Source organism: Pleurodeles waltl, chromosome 11 (genome assembly GCF_031143425.1).
Source record: "Pleurodeles waltl isolate 20211129_DDA chromosome 11, aPleWal1.hap1.20221129, whole genome shotgun sequence".
Taxonomy (NCBI): Eukaryota; Metazoa; Chordata; class Amphibia; order Caudata; family Salamandridae; genus Pleurodeles; species Pleurodeles waltl.
Genome location: NC_090450.1, coordinates 914109345 through 914124050, shown reverse-complemented (window position 1 = coordinate 914124050; position 14706 = coordinate 914109345). Strand labels below are relative to the sequence as shown.

General features: G+C 44.7%; 1 protein-coding gene across 3 annotated transcripts in view; it reads right to left on the bottom strand.

The window, feature by feature from the left end:
• The window catches only part of P2RX4 (purinergic receptor P2X 4), a 171348-nt gene that overhangs the window by 120750 nt on the left and 35892 nt on the right, over positions 1 to 14706 (bottom strand). The window contains exon 1 of one of the 3 annotated variants that reach the window (XM_069214892.1): positions 4672 to 4795. The exons of the other annotated variants lie outside the window; for them this stretch is intronic. Within the exon in view, the coding sequence (XP_069070993.1) occupies positions 4672 to 4700 (29 nt within the window). The 5' untranslated portion in view covers positions 4701 to 4795. Of the gene's footprint in view, positions 1 to 4671; positions 4796 to 14706 lie in introns of those variants that run through there. 3 annotated transcript variants of the gene reach the window in all.

The following is a 14706-nucleotide window of genomic DNA, read 5'->3' as shown; positions in this document are numbered from 1 at the left end:
TAAAAGCAGTGTCCTTGGAAACATAGTACATAGTGTAATATATGAAGGTTTGTAACCAAAATAACACTAATGGCCACAATCAGTGTTGGGCTGGCCTATCGGGCAGTCTGGTAGTGCCGGATAGGCCAGGCTGAAAGGACCAATGAGTTGGGCATTTTTGTTGTCATTGAACCGTGAGAAGGCAAAAAAAAAAAAAGTCACACGAGCCCTTCATGGGATATTTCTTTTCTGATAGAATTATCAAGAGTAGTGTTGGACTGGCTTTTTGGGAAGTGTAGCAATTCTAGACCTCTCCACAGCCAGTCCAACAATGTTTTTATGAGGGAGGTTATGACAGACTTTATACAAGCATTTGCAATGCAATGGGTCTCGCATTTGCTAGAGTTAGAGCTATAGGTGTTGAAAATTCCTAACTGGAATTTCCTTGCTACATAAATTGAAAATAAAAAGTAAAGCAGTTGACATAAGCGAACCGATTCAAAGCGCCAGGGCTGCCATGAACATGAGCACAAAGGAGAGACACAAAAGGAAAAAGAAGTTCACTCACAGTCAAACGTATCGGCAAATGTGCAATTATCCATGTAACAGGGTCAGTGTCCATCCAAAGTGGTAACAAAACCGCCCCAAGGAAGGGCGAACTTAAAGCATTTACCAATGATAAACGATTTCTGAAAGGCAAGCCCGCGAACGAGTAAACGTGATGGGCATGCAGTGAGCGTGGTTAAAAGCCCACAAATAGATTACAAAAGGTTGAGGCAATTGCACCCTTGACCTAAAAATGGGATACATTTCAAGTATTGCTATGGAGAAAAGTTAATACAATCTAAATCACGCTGGGCCCCAAACTGAATTCACATTCAGTATGCTGCCTCCAAATTGCACACGCTGGCCAAACTGTAGTAGAAACAAAGGTGTGTTGCTAGACTAGATTACATATGTGCATGGAGGTAAGCTTGCACACCCACATAAAGATCCCATATGGCAGTGTTACATTAAAATGACTGTTAAAGCCCATTTTGTGTGTCTTTTGGGTGGAAAAGGACAGAATGAAAATGCTAACACTTGCAGAAGAGGACTATTTCCAGATTTAATGTGCCGGTGAATGAGCATCAGCTGCCGGGAACGGACTTCTAAAGTACCTAAAACTAATGCACTTTCAGGAAAATGCTTCACCAAACCCAAGAGGAGGAGGAGTTCAATTCTGTGCCAACACCAGCGATTTATCTATAAGTAGCTATTACTCTACCCTTGTTGTGTAACGTACATCAGTTATGGAAGAGATAATAGGGGACTAACAGCCAAACTCCCCCAATTTTTAACACCTTCTAACCGAGCAAAGTCTGTCACAGAGCAGTGACGTTCATTACATATGCTGCCACGGTGCAGCTGTCTCAGGTACAGTCAGAGTTGCATCCGTCTCCTAGGGAGCAATGACCAACCCTCAGAATTCTAAAACTGCGCCCACCAAGTGAAACTTGTACCTTCACATTAAAGATCCGGTGTAGAGATTGGAAGTGTTCAGTCTGGTCATCCAGTCTCGATGTTTACCAAGAGCCAGTAGTACAGATACATTATAAGTTCCAGGATCAGCTAGCATGTGTATGCTTCTGGTGACACCTTAAACCTAATAAGTCAGCTGGAGCCAGTATTCTTTTACTGATTGCCTCTAGCAAGTTCAGGACAAGATGCATGCAAAACACAACCAAAGCGGAGGGAAAGTGGACCCACCAGGTTTGCATACTGCTACTCATAACTCATCATGATCATTGATGAAAAATGTTTATATCATCATAAGCTCTGTCGTCCACTGCCTAAAGTTTCTGCAGGGGTTCCTCTCCTCTCCTGTTGCTAGCACGCAATATATTCCTGATGAGTGCAGTGGTCCTGGATTAAAAAACAAAAATAAAGTAAAATTAATACCATCATGCCTGTTCTCATCGGCTTGGGGTGCTCGAGCCACACTGAAAATATTCTTCACTGGCTCACGATGGAGCAATGTTTTCGTTTTAGGGCATACTGCCAGAGTCCTTGACTGTGTGCCTAGATACCTCACTATTATTTACAGACTGAAAATTGAGAGGCTCACTTTAGCCATCTAGTCTAAGATTTCTGACTTGGACTTTCTCCAGCTTGAAGCTTGATATCTAAATAGAAGCACACACAGCTGGGTTTCTGCATATGGAGCCCATCTGTTTATTTCCCACCCCTCACCCATTACCCTACACAATCCAAAAGGACCTTACAGCAACAACGTGAGCACTTCACAAACACTGATAAGAAACACTATCTTATTTTCTTTCTTTTTTGCAGTTTTATATAGCGTGAACGTGGCCAAAGGACATTCAAATGCTTTACAACAGAACAGTGATTGGGAGTGAGTGTTTGAAAAGTGTCAACACTCCGTCCATCATTCTTTTGTGTTGCTAAAGTTGCCCTAAGTGGGATGGTTATGCCTAGACGTGGGTCCCTTGCTCACTGTGCCACTGGATTCAAGCTAGCCTGGCTGATGAAGGGTGATACCCTGAAACCGGTCCCAGGATGCTTGTTTCCGTCCAGGGAGGGCCTGGCCTGGTAGTTTAGGATGGACTGTTCCCATTAGGAACAGGGTCAAGACTGATTTGCATATGGCTGGGTCCAAAGTGGGGGGGCATGGTGAGCAGAAGAACGATGAATTAAACCCAGATCAGTGACTGGGGTGAGTGTTTAAAAAGTTTCAACACTCCGTCCATCATCCTTTTGAGTTGTTTTACAACACAGCCAGACTATTTCACATATTTTTTATCATTATGCACGTTGATAAAGTGATTACCCCAGAATTACAGGTTGTTGAGCCAAGGCTCTAAATGGAACCTGGTTCTCTAGTTCGAAATCTGGCAGCTCTAACTTCTAGGCACAGTTCCTCACCTTTAAAGCCACTTTTTGACTGGTATTTCCACTCTGATTAGAAGTATAATTGACTATTTTAGACTCCTTATGTACGACATTTAGGGAAGAGGAAGGCTAAAGCTACTTCACAAAGCACCGCACCTTTCCTCATACATCATATTGGTTGGGGTCAAATAGCCGCAAAATCCGGTCAGTCGACATTAATTACAGGCAATGGTACCAGAGTAACTGGTGTACCACCTTCTTGCTGTATTGGCCGAGGTAAAGTGGCGTTATTTGGCAGAGGGCTTTGGCCATAGCCATCTCTGTATGAAAATAGATGTTCCGATTTAGCTGTGCTAATATTGTGAAAATACATCATGCTGCATTATCCGTGGAGGTTGGTGCAAATGTGCCATTTGATGGCAGAAGTTAGCGTTCTAGAGCAAGATGCAGTGTGCTGCTGTCCTGGTGTTGAAACTGACTGCAGACTGGCAGCAACGCAGTGACCTTAAAACGTAAAGGCTTACTGGACATTTTTGTCACTTGATAGAGTTGAGTGAAAGAAAAAAAGGAGAAAGGCTGCACAGATCCCTAGTCCCAGACACTCGGGGATCTAGTTTCAAACACTGCTGAGGTATTGGGCTGCCCCACTGTAAAACTCCCTGGGCCCTCTTCATTTATTTTTGGGTAAGTACCCCTTCCCTGGGGTCATTGGATAATGAGGAGGTTCCCTTAATGCAACAAAGAGTGGCCGAGAGGTTGATGCCAACAGGTTTACATTCCGAGAGGAGATGTGAATTTGAGGCTTCTTATAAATAGTGCCCAGAGCTCACACTTAGACAATCTCCAAGCAGTCTTAAGTTTGACACTAAAATAAAAAAGTAATGGATTTGAAGAACGTTGTGCCACGAGTTCACCCCATTTGTTTTTCAAAATTTGCCTCGAGTTCCCTATACGTTAAGAATTGCCTTCATTGTGCCAAAGCCAACATGTTACGGGTACCGCCTTATGACAAAAATTACATACATTATACTAGTAACAGAGGTTTGCATCGATACTGCCCATACACCATTGGGTGGTCGGCAATTACCTTCACAGTTTGCTTCCTGTAGCCACTCAGCCCCAATATGCCACTCTGTGAGGAAAAGCATTACCTCCAGTATGCCAGCACGAGCATTTTTCCGTAGGCGTCACCAAATGTCAAGTTTTACTTCCAGTATTTCAGGGTCTGAATTTTGCCTTGGCTGGACTCCCTTAAGCCAAGAATTATCTGGAGTATGTCACAACCAGCAGCAGATACACAACACCCATACTCACTCACACTCTGTCACTTTAACTCACTCAACCCCCTCACGTTCAGTCTCTTCTTCACTCACTCCAACACACTCACATACTCACTCATTTCCACTCACTGTTGCTTTCACATAAATATACTCATACTCACTGGCTCTCACTCATTTGCAAACACACACTAACAGTTTCACATTCACCAACTCTAGGCCATGGTGCAACTGCACCTGCTGCGCCACTAATAGTTACACCCCTGAATCACTTCCACTCAATTTTAAATCAGTCACTCCCCAGCTCGCACACTCCTTCACCCACTTCCTCACGGTCACTTTTCCTAACTAATACTTGCCTCTCAGTTCAGATCCTTGCTCACTTTCACTCTCATTGACACTCACACACTTTTGCTCAATCTTATTCTCTCTCAATCACTCACAAACACATTAAACACACACACACACACACACACACACACACACACAGAGAAACCAATTGTTCTCCTTTTACTTACCTTACTTCTTTTGCTGGTAACTCTGAGGCTCCATGTCAATCAATCAGTGGATTTGTCAGCAGCAGAGCAGAAATATGGTGCTGGACTTTGGAACCCACATGCCAGGATTCCCAGCCAGGAGCCAGAGAGAGCAGCAAGGCCAGGTCTGAAACCAGGAAGACCCGCCTCAATGACTCTCCGGCTTCTTGATAGGACTGGGAGCAGCGCCCTATAGGAAGCTGCGACAGTGCTGGGTATCCCGCCCCTCCTGCAGGGCGTGGTTTCTCATTGGCCTCAGGGATGAACTGATGCTCGTCCTGACAGGCAGCACAGTACATCTGCTAAAATGTCTGAGTCACACGCAGTAAATGTGTTAATAAAGTGGATTCTGCTCGTTAGATCATCGTAGCTGACCTACGCCCCTCACGTGCTCAATCCGGACACCCACCTACAGAGTGCTGCGTTTGAAACACTCTGTAGATGTCATCGCTCAGCCCCCTCCTCCTGCCATCAGGAGCCTTGAGAAAACAGAGTGCTCACCTGCGCACTGCGAGGTTCATGAAAGTCAAAAGTTGTGTTTTCACGAATACTGCAAATTAAATGATGTGCAGTGACGGGAAAGGCAAGGAGCAGAAGGTGGGGCCTCGGAGGAGGCAGGACAGCACCCTAAAGCCCTGGGTAAGAAGCCAACACCGATTTGGAGCGAGATGTATGATCGCACAATGCTGTGAAGTACAGAAGGCTCAATCAGGACGCATCTCCTGTTCGTGTTTTGATGAGGACGAGTTACACGCCAAGACTTCTTAACATGGTCTGTATGAATGTGGTGCGAGTGCTCCCTCAGCAGAGGTTTTCATTAGACCTTAAAATGACTCATTCCTTGCTTCATTCTTGCAAAATATATTGTGTGTCCAAACGCATCACATGATTGAATCACGTTGCTCAAGCTGAAGAGGAATTTCCATCAGGATGACCTTGTGAAAGCTTCGGTTTCCGCACTAACTCGTGCAGTTCCTTCCAGATGCTTCACTTGTACAAATGTCAGCTTCGGATAAAAGCCCCGTCTTCCTATCCCTCTGGTCTACCAAGGAGTTCCGAGTGAGGGGCCCGCATCAACTCCATCAGAGCACTAGGGAGAAACTGTATGTAAGCCCTTCCTGACAGAGGGGGCGAGAGGGACCAATTGCTGAAAACTTACCGTCAGACATTTATGCGAGTCTTAATTCATCCACATTATATTTTTTGTCCATTAGTTAATTTTGCCATTTACAATTTTGTGCTAATCGAAATTCGACTTCTGAACACTGACTAGTATAATCATAATGCATCATTAAACATACAGCATCATGCTTGATTGCAGTTTCAGTACTAAATCAATCCCACAATGCTCTATAAACCCATGGAATAGTATGACCTTCCTCCAGGAATGTCATCTCATTGAAAGTCTGAGCAAGAAATCCGGACATGTACAGTCATAGATGACCCACCTTTTATCACCTCATTCTAAATCCCATTTAAAAAAAAGGTTTTTTCCCCCCCATTACTTCCCCGCCTTATTGCAAATCGGTGTAAACCCAGGGAGTGCTAAACTGTAGCCTTCTGATGGGGAAATTATTGAAACTGCTTCTGTTACTTACCGGTAATTACATTTCTCAGAGTCCTACTGTCCCTTATTTCCATTACACAATGAGGCCTCTTGTGCCCTGTAGATACACCCCCTTACCCATAAGAAAAGCCCACCTCCACCACACCTCCTGTATGTTCCAACCACCTTAGACAAGGCAGGTCCACCAACCAGGAGGGAGGACCGTAAAGGAGATAAGAGAGTAGGACTCGGAGTAACGTAGTTACTGTTAAGTAATAGAAGCATTACCTCCTCGTCCCTCTTGCTGATCTCCATGACACAGTGAGACATGCCAAGCCAAAAAGACCAGGACAACTGTACAAGTGTCAGCACAAAAATACCAAAACAAGATGCACATTTATGGGCAAACAAAGAATACAGACAACCCAGCTCCATCACAGGAGACAGAACTTCGGAGCCAAAACCGGACCTCAAGCACATGCAAGAAAGGAAACAGAAAAGACCAGTCGAGCTCCCCAAGCCCGCAAGCCGATAATACCAGAAAAAAAACCTGAAAAGTTAGAAGGCGTAACCCCACAGACAAGAGATACAAATGAGGGATACTGGAGAGGCCTCAAAACTAGATGCAAACTCCAAGAGGGACACACCACCTGAGAGAATGGATGTAGAATGGACCACCCCACAAAGACCCTGAAGACAAGCAGGGGTTGGGGGGTTTATATCGCCTGATACCCAAACCTATTAGACTGCCATAGAGGACAAGAAGATCAAATGTCTAGTTTGTCACACGGACAACCAGACATTAAATCACGCTACAAAAGGATGAGCTGAGACACTGTGGTACTTACAGCCAAGCGCTGTCAAGAGTAATAAGCTTTATACTATACAAACTTAAATGATAAAGTGGCCCACGTCTCCTCCTGTGTCATGCCTGGCTAAAAATAAACAGAGAAGCCTCAGTGTGCCGGGCGTGTACCCCGTCCCACCTCATCTGCTTTGATCAGCTAGCACTGCAGCAAGAACATCGAACAGGACAGTGATATTAAGAAAAGAAAAATAATGTTGTTCTATGCAAGGAAATGTGCTAACAAAAGAAACCCGCAGAATGTAAAATTGTTCCACCTGATTGTTGTCTGCACCCTTTCTCCATGCCACACCTGTAAAAAGGCTTTCAAAGTGGGGACTCGATAATTAAGGGTCTACAGCCTGAAAACAGCGGGTTGGTTTGATTATCCTGTTTCCAGATTAAGTGACAAATTGAATAAGTCACAGTTTACGGTTTAATCAACATCCTTGCACAGCCCTGTAACTGAACACAATCAGACTCTCCCAAGGTTTATGGTTTGCAGAGTAGGCCGCAGTTAAGATGACCAGATACAGGAGAGTGGCATTCTTTTTAAAAATGAATTTAGGTTCCAATGTGCTTCAGCATTTTATACAGAAAAACAATTTAGGATTAAGGCCTGCCGCGAACACGGAAGATGCTCATAATCGTACCATGACAAGAATGTTTGAAAGTGAAAAACTGCAATAAACTGGTGATGAAGGGAATGTAGGACAAATATCGTGAGTGAGATTTTCAGGCTGGGACAACCTTGAAGTATAGAAAGCTTTTGTTATAAATGATGTGAGCCACAGCCAGAGTTGGAGGTACTGAATAAAGTACACCGAGCAGGGGGTTTTATCACCCCGCCCCCTTCTTTTCATCACCTCTCTCCTCATCTTCCAGCCACTGACTCAAGCAGTAGCCTCCATCATTGGGCCGCCGAGTTTAATGGGGTGTAGCTCTGTTGAGATGTGACCCCCGCAGCCGTTCGTCTCCAGTGGGTGTTTGCAGGATCCCGAGAGGGAGTGTGTGTGTGTGTGTGTGTGTACACCCTGGGGTGGATGTCCGTAGTGTGTCTCGGTGTCTTTGAATGGTGTGTGGACGGCAGGTAGGAATGTTTGCAAGGTGGATGAGTGTCATCTCAGGAGGTTGTCTGTGTAGGTTGTCTCTACAGGATTGTGTGTGCATTATAGGTATGTTACACTTTGAAGGGCGTGTGAATGTGCAGTAGCTGTGTGTGTGTACGTGTGTGTGCCTGCTGTGTGTTTGTGCAAGAGAGGGAGAGAAAGAGAGAAAATGCATATTTGAAAATGTGTTCGTCTCTCGAAGCACTTCTTGGCCTCTGCTCTCTATAGAGATCTTTAGGATTTGAACTTTGAAAAAGCTCCCGGAAGATTCTGCTCTTCACTTAGCTAGCACCTTCCCATTAATGGGAAGTGAGTGAAAAAGCAAAAAGGAGAGAACATTAATATAGCAAGGTGACAGACTTTTACAAATTAAAGTAGGAATTGCATAAAAACAACGGGAAAATTGATGAAAATTAAAAATATAATATAAATGATAGGAAGTGAGAAACCACATGCCAGGGAACAAGATAGAAGAGGGACAGAAAAGGGAAAATAATGAGCATTATAAAGTAGTAAATAAGGTAATCTGTATGTTGTTTGGTAAACAGATGCCAAATGGACCTTGCCTGTCACAAACTGCTGGTTGTAATCTCCGTTCACAGACAACAACGTTCGAGAGACTTCAGTGGATTCATAACGGGCTGCACTGATGGACGTTTTGTTTGTAAGTGATGGGTCTTAATGGACGAACTATACACCGATCGTTGTATATTGCCTGAGATTACATATTACAATATCATAGTGATAGCTCAGTAAGTTAGTGCACCTAGTGAACAATTGCTTGTCATTTTTTGATCGCTCTTTGCAATCATTGTATTGATAAGTGGCAATATGATCCCAATACCAGCAAAGTTCTGGGGTTAAAAACTTAAGAAAAAATACAGATTAAAACGTTTATTTTCAAAACGTACAAACACAACACCTAAACGCACCTCCCTAAACTGCAAACATATTTCCAGTTGCAAGCCATGCACACCCCACCCAAAGGAAGGCACAGCAGACCAATGGCCAGGTGAACTCCTCAGCAAATAGGCCACACCCTCCCCATCCACAGGAACGCACCGCAGACCTCTGACTGAGGCAAGAAACATTCCTGGAGCAAAGGAAGTGTCTTCGGCACTGCAGGATGGGAAGCGCCTGTCCAATTTACTCTTCTGCAGAGACTAAGGCCAAATATGTGCCTTTGGTGTTAACAAAATCTACTTGGGGTAACTCCAAATAAGAGGGGGGGATTAGGGGGGGGGGGGGTTCACAACAGTCTCTGGGTTTGTGATTAAAGATATTTTAACTAGTTAGAAGATTCATTCTGTCACTTTAAATCCCAGTAAAATCACTTCTATGCTCTCTGTTAGTGTTCATATTTTACTCCATGTAAACATAGGACCCAGCTCAACCTTCGAAAGTTTTTTTTTTTTGTTTTTTTTTTTTAAACAGGGAAAACCCACATACTCCCTACATGTGGGCCTCTCAATGGCTCAATTATACTAATACAATGATTCTGCCAAAACCTAGTAAACCGCATGTCAGTTTGTGTTTGTTTCGTTGTGTCTGTACTCCATATTGTCCGTTTCTCATTGTGATTTGGGTTTCTGCTCCTCCTGTCCCATACCAGCTGCCTCGGCCCTTTGCACTTTTCAGTGCCTCTATGGCCTATCTTGTGTCTGGCTCCCTAAGTAATACCCTTCGGTTGGGTCAGCTCTACACCCACCGCTATCAATTCCAGTATCCCTAACTGATGGCAAGAGCACATGGGCCATTCAGCTAGGCATTCAAGCACTGAATTTGTCAGAACTATTTCTTCAAAAGTGAACACAAACTCCTGCTCCTCCATCAGCAACTGAGCTACGAGGCAACTATGGGCCAGACGTATTAAGAGGTTTTACCCTTTCTGTGTCTATGGGAAAATGTGTTCGTACACATGGTGCTATGCCTTTGAGTAAAGTGCCTCCTTGGAAAATACAACAATATTTCCAAAGACAAAAACTAATTCTCATATACAACTATATCCTGAAAGTGGTCATGCTATAATACATTTCCTCATTTTCTGTAAATGCAGCTCCCAAAACCAGGGCTGTAACAGTTTTGAAGTGGGAAAAACTATTCTCCATTCAGTGAGAGAAAACCAAGTAGTACATGGACAGGCTTACATCAGTTTGCTCTCTTTGTTTGAGCAGAATTTACAATAACTTGGGTCATGGGAAAAGAGGTTACACCAAGATCCACAGAACGTTAACAATATAAATGAACTGGCTGGAAGAATCAACAAACCCTGAAAACATCACAAGAAAGAAAAAGTGTTATTAAAGTACCAAGGGCGGAGTACCCTGGGTTTTAAAGATCAACAATATTGTACAAACATAAGCGAAAGAACTAGCACCCAACTAAGAATTAACAATCACACAGGGAGAACAGGAAACACCGCTTTGCTATATAATGTGGAGGAAGGTCTCTCATTGGCAAACACACTGGTCCAGCAGGAATGAAACTCTGGGAGAATAATTCAGGACTCACACTAGGGCTTCCTGGAGTTTAGGTGAGGACTGATGTAGAGAAAAGAAGGGACTTCCCAAAAGCCATTTGAGTTGAAGAGGTCAATCATTCAAATCAGGTGAGACTGAGGTGGCTGGGATGGGGGGCAGCACCCATCATACTGGGATGCCTTAGCCCTACCAGTCTTTTGGAGGCAGTAACTCATTAGGGAAATCTCCCCACTGGCCAGTGAGCCATTACAATGGTTTGCACTCCAATTTACTAACCACAAAATAGCTACTAAGCGCAAGAGGAGGAGGTTGGTGGAAGAACAGAAGCTACTCCTCCATGAAACAGTGCAGTTTGTGCCCCAACCGCTTGTGGCACTGGAGAAGGGGTTTGTCTGGACTGAGTAGATGACATAGGTTCAATATATTAGGAGCAGACATTCTCTCAGCTTGCAGAGAGAAACTGTGGTGCGTGAACATGCAGGACATGAGCCCCAGAGTAGACATTCTGGAGTTCACTGCTCCTCAGACATATGATTGTGGATCCTATGGCAGCTCCCACTTCTATACAGCACTTGCACAGCTGTAAGTGAAAGACCACTCAGAGAGCAGTGTACAGAGCACCTCTGTGATGCCCCTGTGGTATTTCAGCAGTGGCTCACACACCCTTGACACCACTCCTTTCACACAAGAGTGAAGAGAGATACAAGGTGTTATGGAGGTAGAAAAATATGGCAGGGGAAGCCAAGACTCATCAGATGCAGGGAAATATTGATAACCCCATTATATCTGCATGGCATTAATGTTGCTGTTGGACCGAGCCCTTTTGGCAGGTTCATCCCCTGACTTTTTCCTTCCTTCCTCCTATTTTTTCTGACCTCTCGCTGTTGCCGCTAAGACTGAGCACTTTAGCACTGCTGAACAGTGCTAAAGTGCTCTCCTTTCTAAAGTTGGTATGATTGGCTTATACCTAGATGGCATATTTAAGTTACCTTTAAGTCCCTTGTACAGTGGAATCCCTATACCCAGGACCTGTAAATTAAATGCTACTAGTGGGCCTGCAACACTGCTTGTGCCACCCACTGAAGTAGCCTTTCATCCTGTCTCAGGCCTGCTATTGCAGGACTTGCATGCACAGCTTTCTGCTAAAGGGACCTGGCATCTAAATTTACTTGCCTGGCCCAAACCCCCTCCCCCCCCCCAACCCCCTTTACTGCATGTAAGTCACTCCTAAGGTAGGCCCTGGCTAGCCCTATGGGCAGGGTGCTATGTATGTAGAGGGCAAGACATGTGCCTAGTAGCATGGCCTGTCCTGGTTGTAATAAACAGCCGATTTGGTTTCTCACTGCTGTGAGTGCTGCCTTCTCATAGGACTGTATTGGAAATGCCCTGCCTTGTGTCTAGGGGGTATTGTCTGATTTATGAGGGGTAGCATAGGCATGTTTGGTATGGTTGTAATGGTGGTAAGAAATGCTGCTTACTAGTGTAAGTGATTTTTTTTATTACTATTACAGAAACGCCACTTCTAGAAAGTGAGCATTTCTCTGTGCTTAGGACTCTGGCGGTTTGCAGCTTGACTCCAATCCATGTCTGGGCAGAGTGACAGCTGGGCTTTGTGCATACTTTTCGGACAGCCTGTACACAGGGAGGGTGGAGGTGTCACAGAGGTGCATCTGCATACTGAATAGTCTTCCTGGGCTGAGAGAAGGGAGAGGGGGGGCACACCTACATTTGTAAAGGCTGTGCCCTGGCCTCACACAAAAGGGTTGTTTACCCCCAACTGATGTTTGGAGCCTGTGCTAGAGGAGAGAGGGGGCACTCCCAGAACCAGTTGTAACTGGTTGGAACCTACTCTCCCCTTCTTTGTGAAACACTGCTACAACTGAGTATAAGTACAGGGGAGTTTTCCCCACAATTTGGTGACATTTTGGAACTGGACACCAGGAACCGCCATGGACTGCTGCTGCTGTGTTGACCTGTGACCTGCTTGGTCATGTGGAGGAACTGCCAACTGTCTGCATTCACCTTGTGCTGGCCTGCTGCAGGGCCCTGCCGTCCTGTACTTCTTGTGTACTTTGTCCCCCAAGTGCTGTGGCCCCTGACCCCTGCAACAGTCTGAAGCGCATGAGGTGTGCTTCTTATTTGATCTAGCGCCTGGAGGGCGCTCTGCGGAGTCTTATGCCAGCACTTTGAAAGCGCTTTGTGTTATTTCCCAGAGCTTGAGAGTGCTTTTCTGCTAGCAAGAAATTACCAACACGACCTGGGCTGTTTTACATAAGCGCGACTGACGCGCTGTTCTTGGGCCCCCAGGGGTACCATCGCATGAGGAAAAGGAGTGAGCGCACTCCTACCGTGCCTCAGGGGGAAGCGCACTGAGGGGCGCCCACGGGGCACAAGCAGGCACCCACTCCGGTTCCAGCTGTCTGCTACAGCCCAGGCGGGACGCAGCCTGCATTTGGAAGCCAGGCAGGGGAAGGAAGCTTCATCGGCCCCACTGGGGCCCCTTTTGTTGTTGTGAACGGGCAGGAAGCTTTATCGGAGGATCCCCCTGCCCCTTGGAGCCCTGTGTGTGCGGTCAGGACAGGTGGAGGGGAAGCCCCACCAAAGCCCGGAGTAGCCTTTGGGAGACCGCAGGTACTTTCTAAAGGACATAGATGTTTATGTTCCTGGTAAGGACCTTACTGAATTATATGCTAACCTGCCTATTTTTATGATGTGCTACATATATGTGCTGATGTTCCTTTTATGGGTACAACATGCTGGTATGTTTTCATGACTTGCCATATGTTTTATAATGCTCTTGGTATAGGCATTGATGATACTTTAATGACAAGTGAATCTCTTTAGTAATATGATTCCTGACTATTGCTTAGGTTGCAGAGTAATAAGTAACCTGTGTGTTATATGTGACTACTGCTGGTTCTGCAGAGTAACTATTGTGTAACGGTCTGACAACTGCTTGAGTAGCAGGATATTACTGACATGCTGTGTTTGGTCTAATAATTGCGTTGTGTACAATACAGTTTATTTTTTTTTATATAACTTGGTGTTGTGGATAGTGCGTCACGTGTGTTGTGACAACGCTTTACACATTGCCTCTAGGATAGGCCGGACTGCTCATGCCAAGCTACCAAGAGGGTGAGCAGGGGTCATCTTGGAAGTGTAACTCCCTTACCCTGACTAGAGTGAGTGGGATCTGCCTGGAGTAGGTGCATACCCTAGCCAATAAGAAACCCCATTTCGAACAGTTGCCATATATTCTGTTTGTACACAGCACGTATACTAGTTCCACTTTGTGCTTATATTTTGTCCTGCTTGTGTACTTTACCTACACATCAGCTCACTAGGAATGCAACAGAAAGATGTCCAAAGATGAGCTCACTAGCTGAAAGAAAATTACTAGAGGAATTATTCAACTGCTCAAATTCAACCACTCACTTGCATGGAGGTGATCCACATCACATCTCACTGACTTTTAAAAATGTAAACACACACAAGAAGAAACTCCTGCAACATGCCAGAAGGCAACAAAACCACTGTCTGAAATATACCCTTTCTGTCCCAAAACTATTTATGGACGTGCCCTTTCCCACGATACACGCAATGAGCACCCTAATTGGAGAGGAGATAGATGCCCAAATAGTCAGAAGTCAGGACCCAGTTCCCAGACCTAATCTATAATGTACTCCGTTTGATGACTTGTGAAGGTATTTTTTTCATCCTTCTCAGTAATCAAATGCTTCACCGAAGTCAACACACCTCTGGACCCAGAAAAGAGTGTAGTAGAACCATCAATCAAAATCACTTTCAAATATCAGTTAATTTAAACATGATCCATTTGGCCACACAAGAAAAACTTCAATCGGAAATAAAAAGTTTAGGGATTTTATTACAGTCTCAACATCAGTCATGTGAATGATTCTCACAACAAAGTTATAAAGATATATGATCACCAGGCGATGCCCATGGCGACAAAAGAAGTTTGATTTCACCAACATTTACAAAACTGAACACTCAATAGCAAGGACACAAAATACCAAAACAAT